The sequence below is a fragment of the Hyperolius riggenbachi genome, chromosome 4 (genome assembly GCF_040937935.1).
Source record: "Hyperolius riggenbachi isolate aHypRig1 chromosome 4, aHypRig1.pri, whole genome shotgun sequence".
Taxonomy (NCBI): domain Eukaryota; kingdom Metazoa; phylum Chordata; class Amphibia; order Anura; family Hyperoliidae; genus Hyperolius; species Hyperolius riggenbachi.
In genome coordinates, this window is record NC_090649.1 from 162,844,178 (window position 1) to 162,862,820 (window position 18,643).

General features: G+C 42.4%; 1 protein-coding gene across 1 annotated transcript in view; it reads left to right on the forward strand.

Moving 5' to 3' along the window:
• The window catches only part of ARHGEF26 (Rho guanine nucleotide exchange factor 26), a 189,653-nt gene that overhangs the window by 97,313 nt on the left and 73,697 nt on the right, over positions 1 to 18,643 (forward strand). The window contains exons 7-8 of the mRNA XM_068280907.1: positions 14,129 to 14,281; positions 17,706 to 17,835. Coding sequence (XP_068137008.1) covers positions 14,129 to 14,281; positions 17,706 to 17,835 — 283 coding nt within the window. The remainder of the gene's footprint in view (positions 1 to 14,128; positions 14,282 to 17,705; positions 17,836 to 18,643) is intronic.

Genomic DNA, 18,643 nt, shown 5'->3' on the forward strand with positions numbered 1-18,643 from the left:
TTCACACATTGTAAATAAAATGTTTTTTAAACCACCGGTAAGCACGGAATTACTCCAAATAATAATTTAATAGTAGTTTGTCATCTACTTTTTAGTACTTTTTCAATTGCAAAGTACTGAAAAGTTATTTTTAAAAGAAGTTGAAAAATGATCTCGGAGGAAAAGATAATTGCATATGGGCCATTGTAGTAAAAGTACTGCATCCCAGCACAGTAGACATTCTCTATGTGTTGTGGGAACTGTAATTTTGATATGCACAGGATTTCCATGTAGAGAGAAGTTTTGGTAAATAAGTGACATTTCTTTGCAATGTCCTCGATCAGTTGCCAGTTTTTGATTTAGTGCTGTCCAAGTTCTAGAGCCAGACTGGGAGCTGAACAAAAGGTCGTTGTTTGTCTTATTCAAAGCTATCCTTATCTGACAGAAGGGGGCAGTGCCAACTGCATAGCTGAGTTTCTAGCAGGAGATGGCATTTGTCATTTTCTGGTACACAGTAAACACAGACAATGCTCCAAAAGAGATGAAATGCAAGTGAGAGCCAAACCTGTGTGCAACTTAATGAATCAAGTAATTTATACAGGTTCGGAAATTAATGATGGCACTGATTTGGTTTTCTATTTATATGCAAGTACTTCTTGTATTCTTGCCATAAGTTCCATGTGTAATGGGCTCAATAGCAGCAAAAGACCTGAAAAGTTTCCGTTTGTGGTAATGAGCTGCACTTATTCAGCAAAATGGATGATGTTTACGTGCGAGCTCAAGACTTCAAATCAAAGCCAACAGTCTCATGTCTGTACAGATGTCCCCCAGCTTCTGTATCAACACAACTAAATAGGTGTAGATTGACCTGAAACTTAAATACGGGTTTTTAAAAACTTCAGATTGCTATGCAGCGGGAAGCATCAATGAGGGCTTGAGCCCACTAACGCATATATGTACGCTTCTCAGCATCTGTATCATTGTTGTGTTGCTGAAAAGCGGACAGAAGTAGACATAAATGCGTTAGTGGGCTCTGGCCCTGAATGATGATCTTGGGACTGGAAGTTTAATTAGGAACTCTCTTGTTACACGCACATACGGTCTTGGAGGTAACGACTGTTGATTATCTAACAATGCTTTACACACTGTGCAATACACAGCCAGCAGGATAGCTTGGTCTATGTGGCAGAGATCCCTTATTTGTCTATTGTTTCCCTTAGTTCCACAGCAGTCTCACCAACCATTATCTAATCTGTTGTTCATTGTGGCATTTTTAAATATTTCCTTTTAGTATGTGTACAAGACTTTAGGCCACCTAGGGCCCTATGCAATTTGACTTGACTTGCCAGTAATACAGAGCCATGTATATCATGGACAAGGGGCTCTTCCCATCTCCAGTGCCCAGGAGGAGGTGAGGGTGCATAGGTCATATGGGGCTTATGTTGGAATCTGGGAGTCCCCTTTAATAAGATGACCACCAGATGTCTGGCCCCTTCCAGGTAGATAGATATAGCGTGTCACTTTTAACCCTGTACCTATTTAATGTTAAGAACCCAATAATAATAATACACTTTATTAGGGGGTTAAAACCGTTTTTCTGTATTCTGTTTTTCATATTTCACTTATTTCTTCTTTGACTTCTTGTTTATTTCTTCTTCTTTAAATCTTCATAGAAGAATCTCCTTTGGCAGTCAGTCTCCATTGATCGCCACTACTTCAGCTCCAGGAACCACGGAGCTCAAGCGATGCCTGCCACTGTATGCAAGGCCCCCCTGGCACTGTCACTTCCCATAGCTCTGTGCCCGATGCTGGACTCACTGTGACAGTCACTGCTGCTCTCATCCTCTGCATCTTGTACTGGAGCCCTGGCAAAAGCATCATCTTGGCTATCTATCCATTCGTCAGGATTATGCTCATTGCTCCACCTAGTGGACCAAAAGGGAGCTTTGGCAGAAGCTATGGAGATGCTTCTGCTGGGGTTTCAGTGCAAGATGCAGAGAGAGAGAGCATCGGTGGCAGTCACAGCGGGTCCGGCGAGGTGGGGCAGAGCATTGGGGAACGACAGTACCAGGAGAGCCTGGCAAGAAGCGGCGGGCATTAAGTAAGTGCAAGGAAGCCATCTGGCTTTAGTGGCGGATGCTGAGTGAAAGGACAGGTGAGCGTACATCTGGGGGAGAGAGGCACCAATGCCATGTTGCTGAAGGACAGCTGCACCACACTAATACCTCACTCCCCCATCGCTCAGCATTGCACGGCACACAGAAGCATCACTCAGGTGTATAGTTACTATTCGCCTGAGTTATGTTCTTTACACTCGGACATTGCTTAGGAGAAGCTGGCAATTTAAGTTGTCTGTAAATCCTGAGCTTTGTCAGTTGATGAGAAGCTTGCACATTGCTAGCTTCTTATCACCTCAAATTGCATATGGCCTCTTGAGTCCTATACACCATAATAAGTAATGGCCATGTCAGCCAGGTCTTGACAATAACCCTAATCCAAAATAAAGATATTGTTATCACTAAATAGTGTGGAATACAAATACTTGGAAAAGCACAAGAAGGCTTTGTTCACATCTAAAATCACAATCGCCAGCGATTAGCGATTTTGTGTGCAATTTCCCCCCCCCCCCCCCCCCCCCCCGGGCTCCACTGTGCACTACGATTTTTGATAAAGCGCTTTTCTAAGCACTTTTGCTGAGTGGCTCATTTTTTCACTTCCTGATGCAAGTCAGGAAGTGAACTCTTTGCCCCGAATATAAATACGATGTATTTATTCCCGGAATATAATAAATACAATGTATTTATTCTTAAAAGCGCTGGGGAAATCGCTACACAAAGCGCTTTTTCAAGTGCTTTGCGATTTCCCTATACCTTCCATTGAGCAAAAATGCTCAGAAAATGGTACAGGCACAGCTTTGCTGATTGGATCGGAAACTAACCGCTCAGATGTGAAACCCCCCATAGGGAATCATTGCACAAGCTTTTTAGGGTGATTTTCAAAACTGCGGGTGCTTGAAAAAAGGGCAAAAACGCCCTAGCTGTGAACAGGCCCGAAAAAAAACAAAACTGAAGGGAAAAGAGAAAGTATGAGAGAGGGTGCGGGTGGACGACGTAACACAAACACTGGACTTTAATCTTCTAAAGTATTTTCATTTCTTTATTACTAAATCACGGTAATAATCTTTTCCTTTCTGGCCCTTTTCCCTTTGAAGAAATAAAAAAGAACATTAAAGAATTAATACCTGGCATCAATTTATGATGGCATTACCAGTCTACTATGCCAGCTATGTGAGTGCAGCCTTGTGAGTAATGTGAGAAACCAGATCACTGTTATAGTTGGTCTGTAACTGAATTTTTATGTCTTTATTACAGTTCACAAGAGACATGGAGAACGTGGTGTACTGAGTTGCCATAGTCCAACTCAGAACTCTGCTTATTACTCAATTAGGGCTCAGATTAGCACAAGTAAACATTTTGTTTGGCAAATAATGAACATTTTGCAACATTCACTTTACTTTTTACATTTGCTATTCACTCTGGTAACTAGATCACATGTAAATTCAAGTTGCTACCTAAAAAGAAGCCACTTATGCTTGTAGAGGAAGTGAATGGCAATGAAGCAGCTGATTTATGAAATATATACGGTATTCTGTGATTTAAGAGGGCCATACATCAGGCGACTTGGCGGCCGATTGACCATCCGATTCGATTATTATAATCAAATCAGATGAAAATCGTTGCCGCCAAGGGCATGCCTGATCGATGATGCAACCAATTTTGGGCCTAAATTGGTTGCTTGAATTGGTCGGACATGCTACAAGATGTAGGGTGACGTGCTTGATCAGGTACACGGCAGTAACGGCAAGAGATATTGGGACAAGCGATGAACGCAACGAAACCCCCGACGCTGCCCCTCTAATGTGCCCTCCCGATGCCCACTGCACTATACATGACCTGTCCTGGTCCAGCGCTGGCTCAAGGCACAGTCCTTGGTCCATGCACGCACCCCATGTGGTTGCCAGAATAATGTGGGTGCATGTGTGACGTCACACACGCTCCCACGTGTTTGACAGCAACCATGTGGGGCGCTTGTATAGATCAAGGACTGCGGCCGGAGGCAGTGGGGGACAAGTGGTGGCCACAGACAGGTAATGTATAGTGCACTGGGCACCTAGGGGGACAACGTCGGGCTGGCAAGGTGGCAAATGCGGCATCACAAGGCTGATTCCAGATCAATTTCAGCATGAAATTGATTGGGAATCGGCCTGTAGTGTATGGCCAACCAACAGATCTCTGTCTAATTAGATTCGATTAGAGAGAGATTTATCTATTGGTTGAATCTGTCCATCATCGCTAGATGTATGGCTACCCTTACAGCTCTTCTCTTTATAGGTGGCTAGATGGTGTACTAGCTAAGGGCTTCGCCTCTGATACCAGGGTTCCAATCCTGGCTGAAGCCAGTGCCCTACACACTAACACTGCTGGGTGGCCTATTGAGCGCACCCCTAGTGACTGCGGCATTTTAAGTCCGATGGGAGAAATGCACTATATAAGTGATTACATTGGGAGGAGATTATGTGAATTTTTGGGTTAAACAAAAGGTTTTAAATATTACAGATCTGTCACAATCATCACACATGGGCACTTATTCAATTAATTTTTTCTACTTGGAGATCATTTTTCATCTTCTGTTTAACCACTTAAGCGTATCCGGCCGAGTATTGTGGATGAGCAGTGGTATTTCCATGTCACCGGTTGGGTAAAGGAAGCAAGGCTTCCCGAACCAATCGCAGTGCCTGTAATGAATGGACATGACCCCGATCTTAAGAAAGTGGTGAAAAAGTTAAATTACACACCACATGTTTTTTTTTATTAAAAAATTAATATAATTAAATCCCTTAGAAAGACCCCCCCCCACACACACACACACACACACACACACACACACACACACACACACACACACACACACCAGTTACCAAGCAAACAAATTGGAAACAACACAGGAATTACAAAAATCCATTAATAGTTGCTTTAGGGCAATATATAATAATATGTATGTCATGAGGGTACATTACTGTTATTTTAGTACATAAGGGCTTACAATTGATGGGACACACACAAAAAATACACCTTTCTTTCTACACAATCTATTGACTAGGAACAGAATTTGTTGTTGTATGTTGTGCTAGGCGGCACTAATGGGAAAATAAAATGGGTGGGTTTTATTTATAGTAGCATTGCTTATTTTAAAACTATAGGGGATGGAATTTGAGAAATAGTGTATTTTTTCCTTTTTTTTTTTGTATATTTGCCTATAAAATGCATAGAAAATAAAATAATTACTGAAAACAAGTATCGCTCACAAAAAGCTTAATTTGTGGCGAAAAAAAAAGATATAGATCATTTACGTGTGGTGAGTAGTGATAAAGTTATTGGCAAATAATTGAGAGCAGTGCTGACAGGGGAAAATTGCTTCCGTCCTGAAGGTGAAAAAACCTGCGGGCTGAAGTAGTTAAAATAAGTTTTCAGCACTGTGCAACTGAAAATGTACCTAAAAGTAGGTGGAACAGTACTGTCAAAACTAGTACTGTCAAAATGAGTATTTTCATGCTTTCTGGTGGCTTAAAACACATTGACAATTTGTGAAAATATCACCTTGGAGAAAACTTAGGAGAAGTGAATTAAATAAGGGCCATGGAGTAGTATATTTGCTAAATGATTAATCCTAGTTCTAGAGTCCTGGGTTGGGTACCCATATAGGACTCTATCTGCATGGAGTCAGTATGTTCTCATGCTTGTGAAAGTTTCTTTTTGGGGACTTTGACTTCTTCTCACATCTAAAAAAAAACCACCAGTAGGTTAATGGCTTCTTATAAAATAATCTATAGAATCTAGTAGAAACAATAGATTGTCTTCTGCACCAGCAGGAGGCATAGTGTTTTTATGTAGGGGGAAACTTTTGTAGTCCTACTTGTAAATTCCCACATTGCTGTTGCCGAAACTACATGATTTCCTGGGCTTCTCCTATCTCACTACTTCCCTTGATTCTTGAATCAATCCATCGTAGGATGAAGCACTGGGAAATATTTGCTTAGGTAAATGTTATGGTGCCGAACATTGTTCTGTTACATATTTTGTTATCAAGCAATTCTTGAATCTTGGCAACAGCTTATGATTTTGAGACGTGTAGAAAAGCAATAGGTACTGTATACTGTAATAACCTGTGGTTAAAAATAGCCATGAAATGATATCTGAGATATGATGTATCCTGAGCCATCTTAGGTCTTCCCAATTCACCCCCCCCCCCCCACCCCACCCCACTGCTACAAAGCCCCATTCATTACTTGATAATATGTAAACAATGTGTGGAGATTTATTAGGCTCAGATGGTGAGGAGTAAAGAGAATTGTTTAGACAGGAGAAAACATTCAGGGGTGAGTATAGAAATGTGTTGCTGTGAAGCAGGATGTAGGATAAAGCAATCAGGAGACAGCATTTCAAAATAACATAAAAACATTCTAGTAATAATGGACTGTTGAATCTTAGTCTGGCCACATGGAATGCAATACTGTTCTACAACCCCATGTCTAAGAATACCTGTGATGTTGTGTACAGTGCTGATAAAACACAATATTATAATTTGACAGTCTTGTTAAATTTTGAACATAAGAAGTATTGTTGTTGTTTTTTTTAATGTATGCTTATTTTGGATTTGACACAAGCAACATGTTTCATACAAAGCTAGGACAGGGATGTTTACCATTGTTCTGCATAACCCTCTCTGTTAACATCTTTGTGAATATTTGAAATAAACGAGACCAATTGGATTGTTCAGAAAAACAAATTCTGACCTATTCTCTCCTGATGTAGGAATTCAGCTGCTTGGCAGTTGGAGTCTGCTTTGTCATATTTTCCATTTCATGATCCACCAAAATGTTTTCAGTAGGTGATGGATCTGGACAACAGGTAGGCCAGTTTAAACACTTGAGGACCGTAGGCTTACACCCCTTAGCGACCAAGCTAATTTTTGCAATTTAGGCCATTGCAGCTTTAAGGCCTCACTGCAGGGCTATAGTGATTCTCCCCCCTCCCCCCCCCCCCCCCCCCCTTTCTGATCACCAGCAGAGCTTTCTGTTGATGGGCTGTGATCGCTCCTGCGATGTTTGTTTATTTTTATATATATTTATTTGTTTTGTTTTTTTAAATAAATATGTGCATTTTTTAACTTTTTTATTTCCCACCCCCCTCCCTCCACCCAGCAGCCAATCCCAGCGATCGGTTCTCATAGAAATCAGCCTATGAGAGCCGATCGCTCTCTGTGCCTCCCAGGGGGACAGCGCTGCCGCTGGGAGACGCTCCGTCATTCAAGCGTAGATGCGCACGTATCAACGTGCGCGATCTCCTGCAAAACCCTGCCCCAGGACTTCACGCCAATTGGCATTGAACGGCCCTGGGGCTGCCGCCGCATCCACACCGCTTGGCGTGGAGCGGTTGTTAACATCTGGACTCTCTTACTATGGAACCATGACATTGTAATACATGCTAGGCATGGTTTGGTATTGTCTTGCTGAGTTATGGTTTTCCCTGGAAAAGATGTCCGGGCAGCCACATTCTTTGCTTTAAAGGGAAGGTTCAAGCAAAATAAAAAAATGAGTTTCACTTACCTGGGGCTTCTCCCAGCCCCCTGCAGCCATCCTGTGCCCTCGCAGTCACTCACTGCTGCTCCAGTTCCCCGCTGGCAGCTTGCCGACCTCGGAGGTCGGCGGGACGCATTGCGTACATTTTTACGCATTCCAGCTAGTGCAGGAACATTAACACATACAATTTACGCATTACTGGTTTAATGCGTAAAAAAATACGCATTGAACTAGTAATGCGTAAAAATGTATGTGTTAATGTTCCTGCACTAGCGGGAATGCGTAAAAATGTACGCAATGCGTCCCGCCGACCTCCGAGGTCGGCAAGCTGCCAGCGGGGGACTGGAGCAGCAGTGAGTGACTGCGAGGGCACAGGATGGCTGCAGGGGGCTGGGAGAAGCCCCAGGTAAGTGAAACTCATTTTTTTATTATGCTTGGACCTTCCCTTTAAAACATGCATTTACCATCAATGGTGCCTTCCCATATGCACAAAGCTACCCATGCCAGGTAACTCCAGTGTCATCACAGCTACTGGCTCTTGAACTGTGTGTGGATACGTTCGATGGTGCTTTGCCTTTCTTAAAGTGTGTGGAGTTCAGGATTTCCCCTCAAAAAAATTCAGATTTTGACTTTTCAGACCACAGGACAGTTTTCCACTTTACCTCAGTCCATTTCAAATTAGCTCAGACCCATAGTTAGCTGCTGTGTTTTTGGATCACGTTTGTGTATGGTTTGTTCTTTACATGATATAGCTGTAAACTTCCTTTTTTTGTACAGCTATGAACTGTGTTCAGGCAATAGCTTTCAAAAGTATTCCAGAGCCAATGCAGTGACCCCCACTACAGGATTGTGTATGTTCTTATTTGCAGGTTCAGATTAGTGCCTGAAGATCATGGCCATCCAGTATTGGCTTTCGGCCTAGTTTCCTGAGCACAAAAAAAAAAATTCTTTTTAATTAACTTTTATCTTTTAATGATATTCTGTTTTGTAGATGATTACAGTAAGATCCAGTTCACATCAGTGTTAGAAAGCAGACCGTAAGCGGAATGGAACAAATGCGAACAAATCCAATGTTAAGCAAAGTTGATAGGCGCTCCAATGAGGGTAGACGTGTGCTAGGACAATATGGTGCTGTAGTCCAGCAGCACCCCAATCAGGTAAAGCAGAGATCATCAGCACCACATAGACGTATTTAAAGCTCTTTATTGCATAAAAGAGATGAAGCCCAGGGACAGTGACAGACGCCGTTTTGGAGAGACACTCCTTCCTCAAGCTGTATAAGCTCACTCAACAAATCCAATGTTAACCTATGAAATTGTTCACATGCGTCCGTTCATACGGATCAATTGCATATGTTCCACTGAACGGAACGCAACTTTGCTGCAGCACCAATTTTTCCGGACCGATGAGCCCATCGGACCGGGAAATGGAAGATGAAGCTCTGCATTTGGGCAATTGGAGAACTGAACTTTTCTTCACACTAGTCAAGAAACGGGCCGTTCGGAGGTCTAATCCACTGGGGGTGGGGAGATGTGGGGATGCTCCACTGGGAGTGGGGGTTTGGAGGGGATGTGGGGATGCTCCACTGGGAGTGGGGGTTTGGAGGGGATGTGGGGATGCTCCACTGGGGGTGGAGGTTTGGGGGGGCTTGTGTATCTGGGCGGGTGAGGGAGGGTTTCTTACCAGGCTTCCCCTATTGCGTCCCATGATATCACGTCATGTGACTACCAAACTTCTGGGTCGGAGGAAGTGTGGTAGTCATGTGATGCGATGTGAGACGCAAGGGGGAAGACAGAAGCCTGGTAAGTTAACCCTCCCTCACCCGGTCGCTCAGGTGCACAGATCAAAGTGAAAACTGATCCAATCGACCAGTGTGTAGATCCGTTTTCCGTCTCCTTTAGGCAGTGTGAACGAAGCCTTGCGGATCTGGCGAAGCGGAAACCGGATCCGTTTGGCTTTAAAATCCAATGTGAACCGAGCCTAAATCCTCACATTTTTTGCAATAAACATTGAATTACAATTATTCTAAAACTGTTAAACAATTAACCTGCAAAGTGTTTTACAGAGTGATAAATGTAATCATTTTACTGACCTATTCCCAGTTGATGTAGTTACCCACTGTTGCAAATCATCATTTCCATGTCCCTGGAATCAGATTCACAATAAACATATATTTTTGAAAACCAACAAAACTTCTCAGTTTGTTGTCTTTGTACTATTTTCAATTAAATCTAAGGGACATATGTTAAGAAACGTTTCCAATTTTTATTGTAGGTACACTGAGTAGCTGATTATGGGAAAACATCTGTTATGCCCAATTGATAGCTTTCAGTCCACTTTAAATCTACTATTTCGTTGTTTCTCAGCTTTGTTCTTGCAGTAAACCCAACAGGTCATGCTTTGAGATTTACTCATAATGCTAGATATACACGATACGTTTTTGTGTTCGATAGATGCATTCGATAGATAATTTCCGACATGTCCGTTAATACTTTCGACCATTTTACCGATTGATTTCTCATAGAAGTGAATGGAAATTGATAAGAAAAGATAAGAGAATTGAGCGGAAAAACAAATTGAAAAACGATTGAATGGAAAATCGACCAGAAAAACGCATCGTGTGTACCTAGCATAATATAGAACAGCTGTGATAGTCACTGAAATAAAATACTGGCTAAATTACCTGTTGAATGTAAAAAAAAAAATGTGTGTTTGTCCTGCAATAGGGCTTGGTGTAAGTAGCACTGTGCTACTGGAACTGCTGCATTGTGGTTCATATGTACAGTAGCTTCCAGATATTTGGGATGTTGCCTATTAGAGAATCCTGAGCAACTGTCATTCATCACTTGTCTACGCAATACCAGCTGCAGTATGTATTCTATGCAAGGGCAAAACCAGCCATCATTTGTCTATTTACGCACAGTCTATTATCTTATTATTTTTAACAAAAGGTGTGCTCTCTGTTTTCCTTCCCTTTTTTGAATCATTATTACTTTGAACTTTTAAATGTAGCTGAAGTACTTTTAGATTCTGAAGACTTTTGCCTTGAGGTGTCCCAGGCTATTATCTGAAAAGGCTGCTTATTATACAATACGTTTTTTAAAGGGCTTCCTGTCCCTGGGGGTAACGGGCTGGGTTCATGTGTCATTTGTATGCTGTTTCTTTTGTATTTATATTCCAGACGTGATTAAATCTGTTTGTCATGTGGTAGAGATTTTGTGTCCCAGCTGTACAGAACAAATGACTGCACTGCTTTTGCGGGATAAAAATAGTACAACTTGCGTCCCTGAAGTGTCACAACTTTGAAGATGTTAAAATTAAAGAGTTCCCTTCTGGTCAGCACAGTGTTAAACTATAACATCGCCCAATTGAGCCATAGGGATACATGGTACATCAGTTGTCCTCACAGCTATAACTGACAGCAACTGATATATTTCAGTTCTGACAAAATGTTGTCAGAACTGGAAGGGATCATTGTCAGAAGAAAATAGTGAGCTTCTGAGAGGAGCTGATAGCAAGGCAGCTATGTCATGTTCAATTCAAGTTGCCTCATGTGCTTATCCTCTATAATAAAACCCCTGTGTCCCCGCGTCACGCTGTCCCTGTGTAGCTGGGTCCGTGCTTTTTGCTACTGCGCATGTGTGCAGCACGGACCCAGCCTCACACAGGCAGGAGGACAGTCCAGGGAGCCGGGCGGGCATGTGAGCGGGCGACCGGGTGTGCAGCGGGTGCGCACGCAAACGCAGTAACAGACAGCGGGCGGCAGTGAGAAAACACAGACCTAGAGCCCATTTTTTAAACGGGTTTGGGTCTGCTAGTTTTTAATAATTTTTCTCAGTTCAGGTTCCCTTTAAAGTGAACTTGAGGTGAGAGTCATATGGGGGCTGCCATATTTATTTTCTTTTAAACAATACCAGTTGCCTTGCAGCCCTGTTGTTCTTCTGGCATCAGTAGTATCTGATAACAAGCATGTAACTTATTCAGTCAGACTTGAGTCAGAGCATGTGATGCTCTGCAAGCATGCTGGTTCAGAGTTTATGGCTAGAAGTATTAAGCTGAATACTCGCTTGTAGTGACATAGGGAGATGGTTCCAGTGATGTTCCCTGACGATGAGCGTTCCCTGATCCACCTTCCTGCCGGCGGGTACACGTGACGTTACATGATGGCAGAGCCGGGACAAGGTCCTTCAGCACCCAAGGCTGAGACACCAAAGTGCACCCCTCCATCCCTCCCACCCCAGCCGTCACACACTGATTGCTATTAGACTAAGAGGCGCCACAGGGCCCACAACCTCCCCAACACCTTAATATCTAGTTATCTGGCTTGCAGTCACTGCCATGTATCCTCTTTTCTTATTTATTTCTGCTTCAAACACAATTAGGAATGACAGCTGAATTAACTCTGCTCCCCCTCCTACACTGCGCCCTGAGGCTGGAGCCTCTCCAGCCTATGCCTCGGCCCGGCCCTACATAATGGGCGGTAACAGCAAGTCAAGCTATCACGGTACTTTGCACGGAATCATCAGGGATCTTAAAAATCTGATCCGCCGTGACGGTCGTTAGCATTGCTAAATGTCATTCAGGCAATCAGGCGCCTGTACTCACATTGTCGAGATCGTGGAAACGATTGCTCATCACTCAAAAAATCAGTTAATGGAAAAATCTTTGGAAAATCGTGTAGTGGGTACTTGTCTTAAGAGACACCGGATCAGGAAGACAGCCAGGCAACTTGCATTGTTTAAAAGGGAATAAATATGGCATATCACTCTCCCCTCGGGTCTCTTTAATTGATCCATAAATACAACCTGTTCTGCTCCTTCAGTGCCTCTGTATTGTGACTTGAGCATTAGCAGAATTTGTGTACCTGTGTCAGCTGCTGTGTCAACAAGGTATACAGTCTCTTCCAAGAAGAACCCTTCCTTCTATTGTCTCTAGAGCTGGCATTTAAGCATTTTCAAATTGTACTTCAAGAGGTACTGATCACAGACATGGCTAGGAAAAGAGAACATTGAAAGATTTGTAGATAATATTGTGAATAACAAAAACAAATATAAACAACAACAAAAAAATCCTAAGTTGTCTGGCTATTGCTATAGGTCAGACTGTATGCTTGTATGACTGACCTATAACCCAGCCCTAACACCTGCGTACACTCCTACCTAACAACAAACTACACAATCCCTGCAGGTAGATAGATGTAGCATGCAACCTGGCATATAGCATTCACCAAACACAGTAAGGTAATGCAGATACAGTAATATTGAATAACCTGAGGCCTATGGGCAGAGGAAATCCAGACGAAAGTATAATCACAATACAGATGCAAGGTCAGACAGGCCGGGATCAGGGCAGGCAGCTTTCATGCAAGGTCCTTTAACAATCCGAGGTTTGGCAACAGGGAATCCAGAAGATGCAAAGTCAGGTACAAGCCGGGTCGATAACAGAAGATCAGAAGAAGGATAGTCAGGTTCAATCCGGATCGGCAACAAGGTATCAGATCTGCAAGAAGCTTGGTCAAGAGACAGACAACATCTGCAGCAAGGCAAGGCACTTTGGCCCATATGCAATTCACTTTTTCACCTGAGTTTTCTCCTAGGTGATATTTTTACAACTTGCAAATAAAATACTTTTTAAACCACCAGTAAGCAAACAAATAATCAAAATTATTTTGGCAGTACATTTTCACTTACTTTTTGGTACTTTTTCCATTCCAAAGTGTTTAAAAGATATTTTAAACCATAGATGAAAAATGATCTCCTAGGAGAAAACTTAGGTGAAAAAGTGAATTGTATATGGCCCTTGGTGTAAGCACAATCTCAGCTACAACCCAGCATAGGCTATCATAGGCCAAGACTGAGGGCACTCACCAGAAACAAATACTAACATTCACCAATCAGAACTCAGCGTGTCAGCTGGTCAGCTGACACGCAGGGAGACAGGTGACTATTATTGCGTAGACGGAACGTGCACTGAGACGCATCCTCCGCCTGCACGCCTGTGAGTCAGCAGCAGGTACGGCAACAAATTGTGAGTCAGCGGCAGGGCCTGCAGAGACCTTGCACATATCGTCATCATCATATCATATCATATCATTGTCTGTATCATTATGTACCCCTTGTTTGTGTTTCTTACTTTGTGCATCGCCACAGAATATGTTGGCGGTTTATAAATCAATAATAATAATAGGCTATGAGTCAGCAGGGAGTTGTAGCATCAGCTGACAGGACAATAACTCTCTCTTGCATGCTCTTGTGGCTGAAGGAGCAGTGTTTCAGTCTGACTGTGGCTGAGCAGGCAGGAGTAGGATGCTGAGGTATAGATGAGTATCTGTGAATTGGTATAGCACTTTTGTTTTCTTATTTCATTTTAAAAAACATAACAGCATTAAAACATTCTATGCACAATGAATTCAAGATAATGTACTATTTAGCACAGTGCATCTACAGTACTTATCATCTATAGTGTCTGGAACAATAACCTCAATCTTCTCTTATGATTTGTGTGTTGCAGATTCTTTAAGGAACTGGAAGGGAGACATCAGAGAAACATTCTTATTGAAGATATCAGCGATATTGTGGAGAAACATGCACAATCCACCTTTGACCCATATGTGAAATATTGCACTAATGAAGTCTATCAGCAAAGGACTCTTCAGAAATTAATGTACGTTTTATTTTTAGTTGTAACATCTTGCAATCTGTGATTCCCTCCCAGATCAGTATTGTTGTTTGTATGTTTTTTTCTTATGTCTCTAAATTTAATAGAAATAATTGGTACAAAATCATGAATTTTCATTGTATTTGCTAGCAGGATATTTTCTGTAAGACTGTTTCCACTGTAGTGTGAAATTTTCGCATCCAAAAAAAAATTGTATACGATTTTACTGCTTGGTGAAAAGTTGCATGTAAATTTGTATGTGTTTTTATGCAAAATTTTTGTATGCAAAAATTCTCATTAGCCAAATTTAACTATCTGTCTAGTAACAGCTTAGTCATCATGAGTGCTGACAACTTCCTGTAACCATACATTTAATGACAATTTTTGAATGAGAAAATTTGCGTTGCTATCGGATGCCATTGCAAAGCATTATACGCGAATCGTGGCCGATACGCGTAAAATATCCGGAAAGATGAAACAGGACCTCAGATTCTCATTAAATGGAAACGGGCCCCATTTAATACCATTTGCTGCTAAACTAATGCAAATTTTCTATGCAAAAAATCTAATACAAAATGCACAAGTGGAAACCCAGCCTAATACACACAGCGATGTTGTACGGTAATATGATTATCAGTGTTATTAGCATATGAAGAGAATGAGAATGTTTCAGTTTTCTTTCACAAATCCGGCAAAGGAATCCCACAACTTCCTCTCTTTTTTTTAAATAGAACATTTTATTATTATTATTTAATGCTTAACATTCCTCTCTAATGTGGCCTTTTTCAGTGTATGGCTATGGGTGGAGAGGTTTTTGGGAAGAAATCTTCATCTGGAAAGCCTTTCTGTTCTATAGTCTGGTGGCTTTTATACTGCCGACTGTGCTGGTTTGCTTCTGAAAGTAACAAAAGCCAGCAAATCTTGGATGCCTGCCACTGCCAGGGCTCAATTTGTGGAATAACAAAGGTTCTAGAAAGGCTACCTCCCTTCTAGCCATCATTAAGGTGTGAGAGGAACTTATATTTTCCTTTCAGACTTTTTTTTCGGAACAAAACCACACATTTCTGATAAATGTGATGTTTTGAGGCAAGCTATACATTTTGTAAATTATACAAATAAAAGAGGCATATGGGATATTTTAACCCTCCTGGCGGTCTATTACAAACCGCCAGGGGGCAGCGCAGCAGTTTTTAAAAAAAAAAAATGTTTTAAATCATGTAGCGAGCCTAGGGCTCGCTACATGATAGCCGCTGTGCAGCGGCATCCCCCACCCACTTTGATCGCCTCCGGCGATCTGCGATCAGGAAATCCCATTCAAAGAATGGGATTTCCTGGAAGGCTTCCCCCGTCACCATGGCGTTGTGACGTCATCGGGAGCCCCGATCCACCCCTCAGCGCTGCCTGGCGCTGATAGGCCAGGCTGCGCAAGGGGTCTAGGGGGGGCGCGGCGGATAGTGGCGAATCGGCGCTAGCAAAGTGCTAGCAAAGTGCTAGCTGCGTACAGCAAAAAAAAAAATTATGCAAATCGGCCCAGCAGGGCCTGAAAAATCCACCCGCGCGGCTTTACCGCCAGGAAGATTAAGGCACACTGTCACATTTCACACATTAGCCTTGATATGCTAAACTTTTCACATGAGTTTGGTTCTTATTTGTTATCAGGTCCATGTTTCAGGGCAATGCAAACAAACAAAAATATCTGTAATAATAACAACCATGCATTAAATTAAGTTTGCTTTTACCACTTAATTTTTTTTAATGGTAAACCCAAGTTCACAAATGACCTGTCATGATCTTTCCTGTAGCATTTCCTGCTGGTTGCAGCTTAACTGCAACCAGGCAGTTCTGATTTCTCTGCATGCATTCGGTTGCATAGTTTTGCTTGCATTCGCGATAAGTGTCATTGCCATCTGCAATCACTCTGCAGTTCACAGGAGCTCAGGATGCTGTCATGAATCCGCCTATGGCTTTTTGTAGCTCCCTATATGGGCCTTATATTATAATGTCCTTACACAGTCTAGCTAGACCAACATTTTAGGGGAAGCAATGTAACCCACCAGTAGATGTTGGGTTTCGGGAGAAAACCGAAGAGTAAAACTGAGGTAAACAGAATGAGGTCATACAAACTCTGAGTATGAGAAGAATCGCCGCTGTGAGACTTGGGCGCAGGATACAGCCGGTATGGCTTATCCTGCTCCTGCACAAGTTCCCGGTGACTTTAAATACTATTCCCTCTCCTGGCCGCCATGGAGGGTGGGGAATTAAATAATTTGGCTTTCAGCAATTGCTGGAGGCCGAATTAGTGTTTTATAAGTAACTTTAGCTGGAGGCCGAATTATAGTGTTTTATAAGTAACTTTAGCTTCATCTTCTGACGGCGCTGAAGTTACTCACTGTGCGCCGCTATAGCCGTAATTCCTATTACGGCCTACGGTGGCGCCGGCTGCACCCAAATCTCCTGTGCTGGAAAGAAAGTGTTCGGGATATTCCCGCTCTAGTTTTCCATGTCTGATTTGGATACAGGTTCTCTTCTGAGCTTGGACAAACAACCCCAAAAATGTACCACACTTTGTCTTTAGAATTGAAACACCATCTAGAGAAACTTGCAAGACTTAACAGTGACTGCTTTTGTTGGATATATGCAAAGAAAAATCTCATCCCTAAAGAACTCAGGCTACGGAATCCCTCCCTGCATATAAACAGCAGATCTGAAGAACCTCTGAGTACTGAGTGTGAAATAACCTCATCAGACTTTTCAATTACCAAAAGAGGGGTGTAAGCGTTGAAACACAGGCCCTAAGCTGAGAACACGAGACCCCTGCTATGGTGAATAAACTTTGGGATTTCTAAAAAAAAAGTCTTTAACGTAACATTTACTTAGTTTATCTCTAATTTAATTTGTTTCCCTGTGGAGCATTTGCACAAGACCAACATTCCATTGGGTGTATTATATATTACAAAACACTTAGATTATTCTAAAACTCAAACTAATGCTGGGTACACACGATACGTTTTTCCGCTCGATAGATGGATCCGATAGAAAATTCCCGACATGTCCAATATTCCTTCTGATTGATTCTGCGCTCGATTTCTCATAGAAGTGAATGGAAAAAGATAAGAAAAACAAGCAGAAAATAAGTGAATCGAGCACAGAATCGAGCGGAAAAAACGATCACGTGGAAAATTGAGCGGAAAAACGTATCGTGTGTACCCAGCATAAAGTCTAGCTGCAATTAGAGCCCCACCTTTGACCTGTGATTGTACAAGGAAAATGTTATATGATGCACATTGTATTTACTTGCCTTGCCTTACAACAGTTTATTAGGAAGGATGTTCTAATGCATACATGCTAGTTTTACCTTCCCACCTGTTGTAATATTATTGACTGATCACTAATAGTATTTTACTCATAGATGTATCCATTTTTTTCTTAGCTCTACAAATGCCTCTTTCAAGGATGCCCTGGCTAGGATAGAGTCTCAGGAAGAATGTAGGAATTTACCTATGATTTCCTTCCTTATTCTACCAATGCAGAGGGTCACCCGTCTTCCTCTTCTCATGGATGTAAGTTGCGTTTGTTGTTTTCCCTTCGCTAGTATTGTATGACTGTGTATAAAAAGAGAACCCTCTTTATGACTGTAAGTACATCTATTTGTATGCAGGTGTGGTTTTAGGTAAAATTGGGCCCTAGTAAAATGAATGTGGGGCCCCTTACATTATTATACAGTACCAACAGTAAACTTGAGCTTCATCTTGGGGCCCTGGGCAATTGCCCAGTATTACCCCATGGAAGTCGTACCTAGGATGTGCTGGTCCCAATAGAGAGACCTGGCATCTACAGCCTGGTTTGGTCCTCTGCTGCATCCAGCACTCTGTAGAGGAAAACAATATTTTGCCTTCTTAAATCAGAAGGTATTTGCAATTATTCAGGTTGAAATGAGCTGTGATGTGTCCCACAATGCATCACTGCTGAATATGCAAATCCTCTTTGTTGTCCCTGATAGCTAAACACACCTCCAGAACCTCCTGAATGCAATGATGTAGCAGCTTGTTAATATTACAGAGCCAAACTAATCTAATATGCATATACAGGTAGTCCCTGGTGGGTTGGTTTTTTAACCTGAATCTGTTCTTAAAGGACTTACGAGGCCAAAACGGCTAAAAAAAGCCAAGTACCTTTAAGATGTTTAAATGCACGGAGGACGCTGTCCGCGCCCTCCGTGCAGTTCCGCCGGGTCCCCTTCCTGTGATCGCCCCCGTGCCGATCGCGACCCCACAGGCCGGGTCGGGCTCTCGTTCCGCTCCCAATATGGCCGCTTCCTCTGGCCGCGGCTGCGCAGTCCGCCTGGCCGCTAGTGCGGCTGCGCAGCTC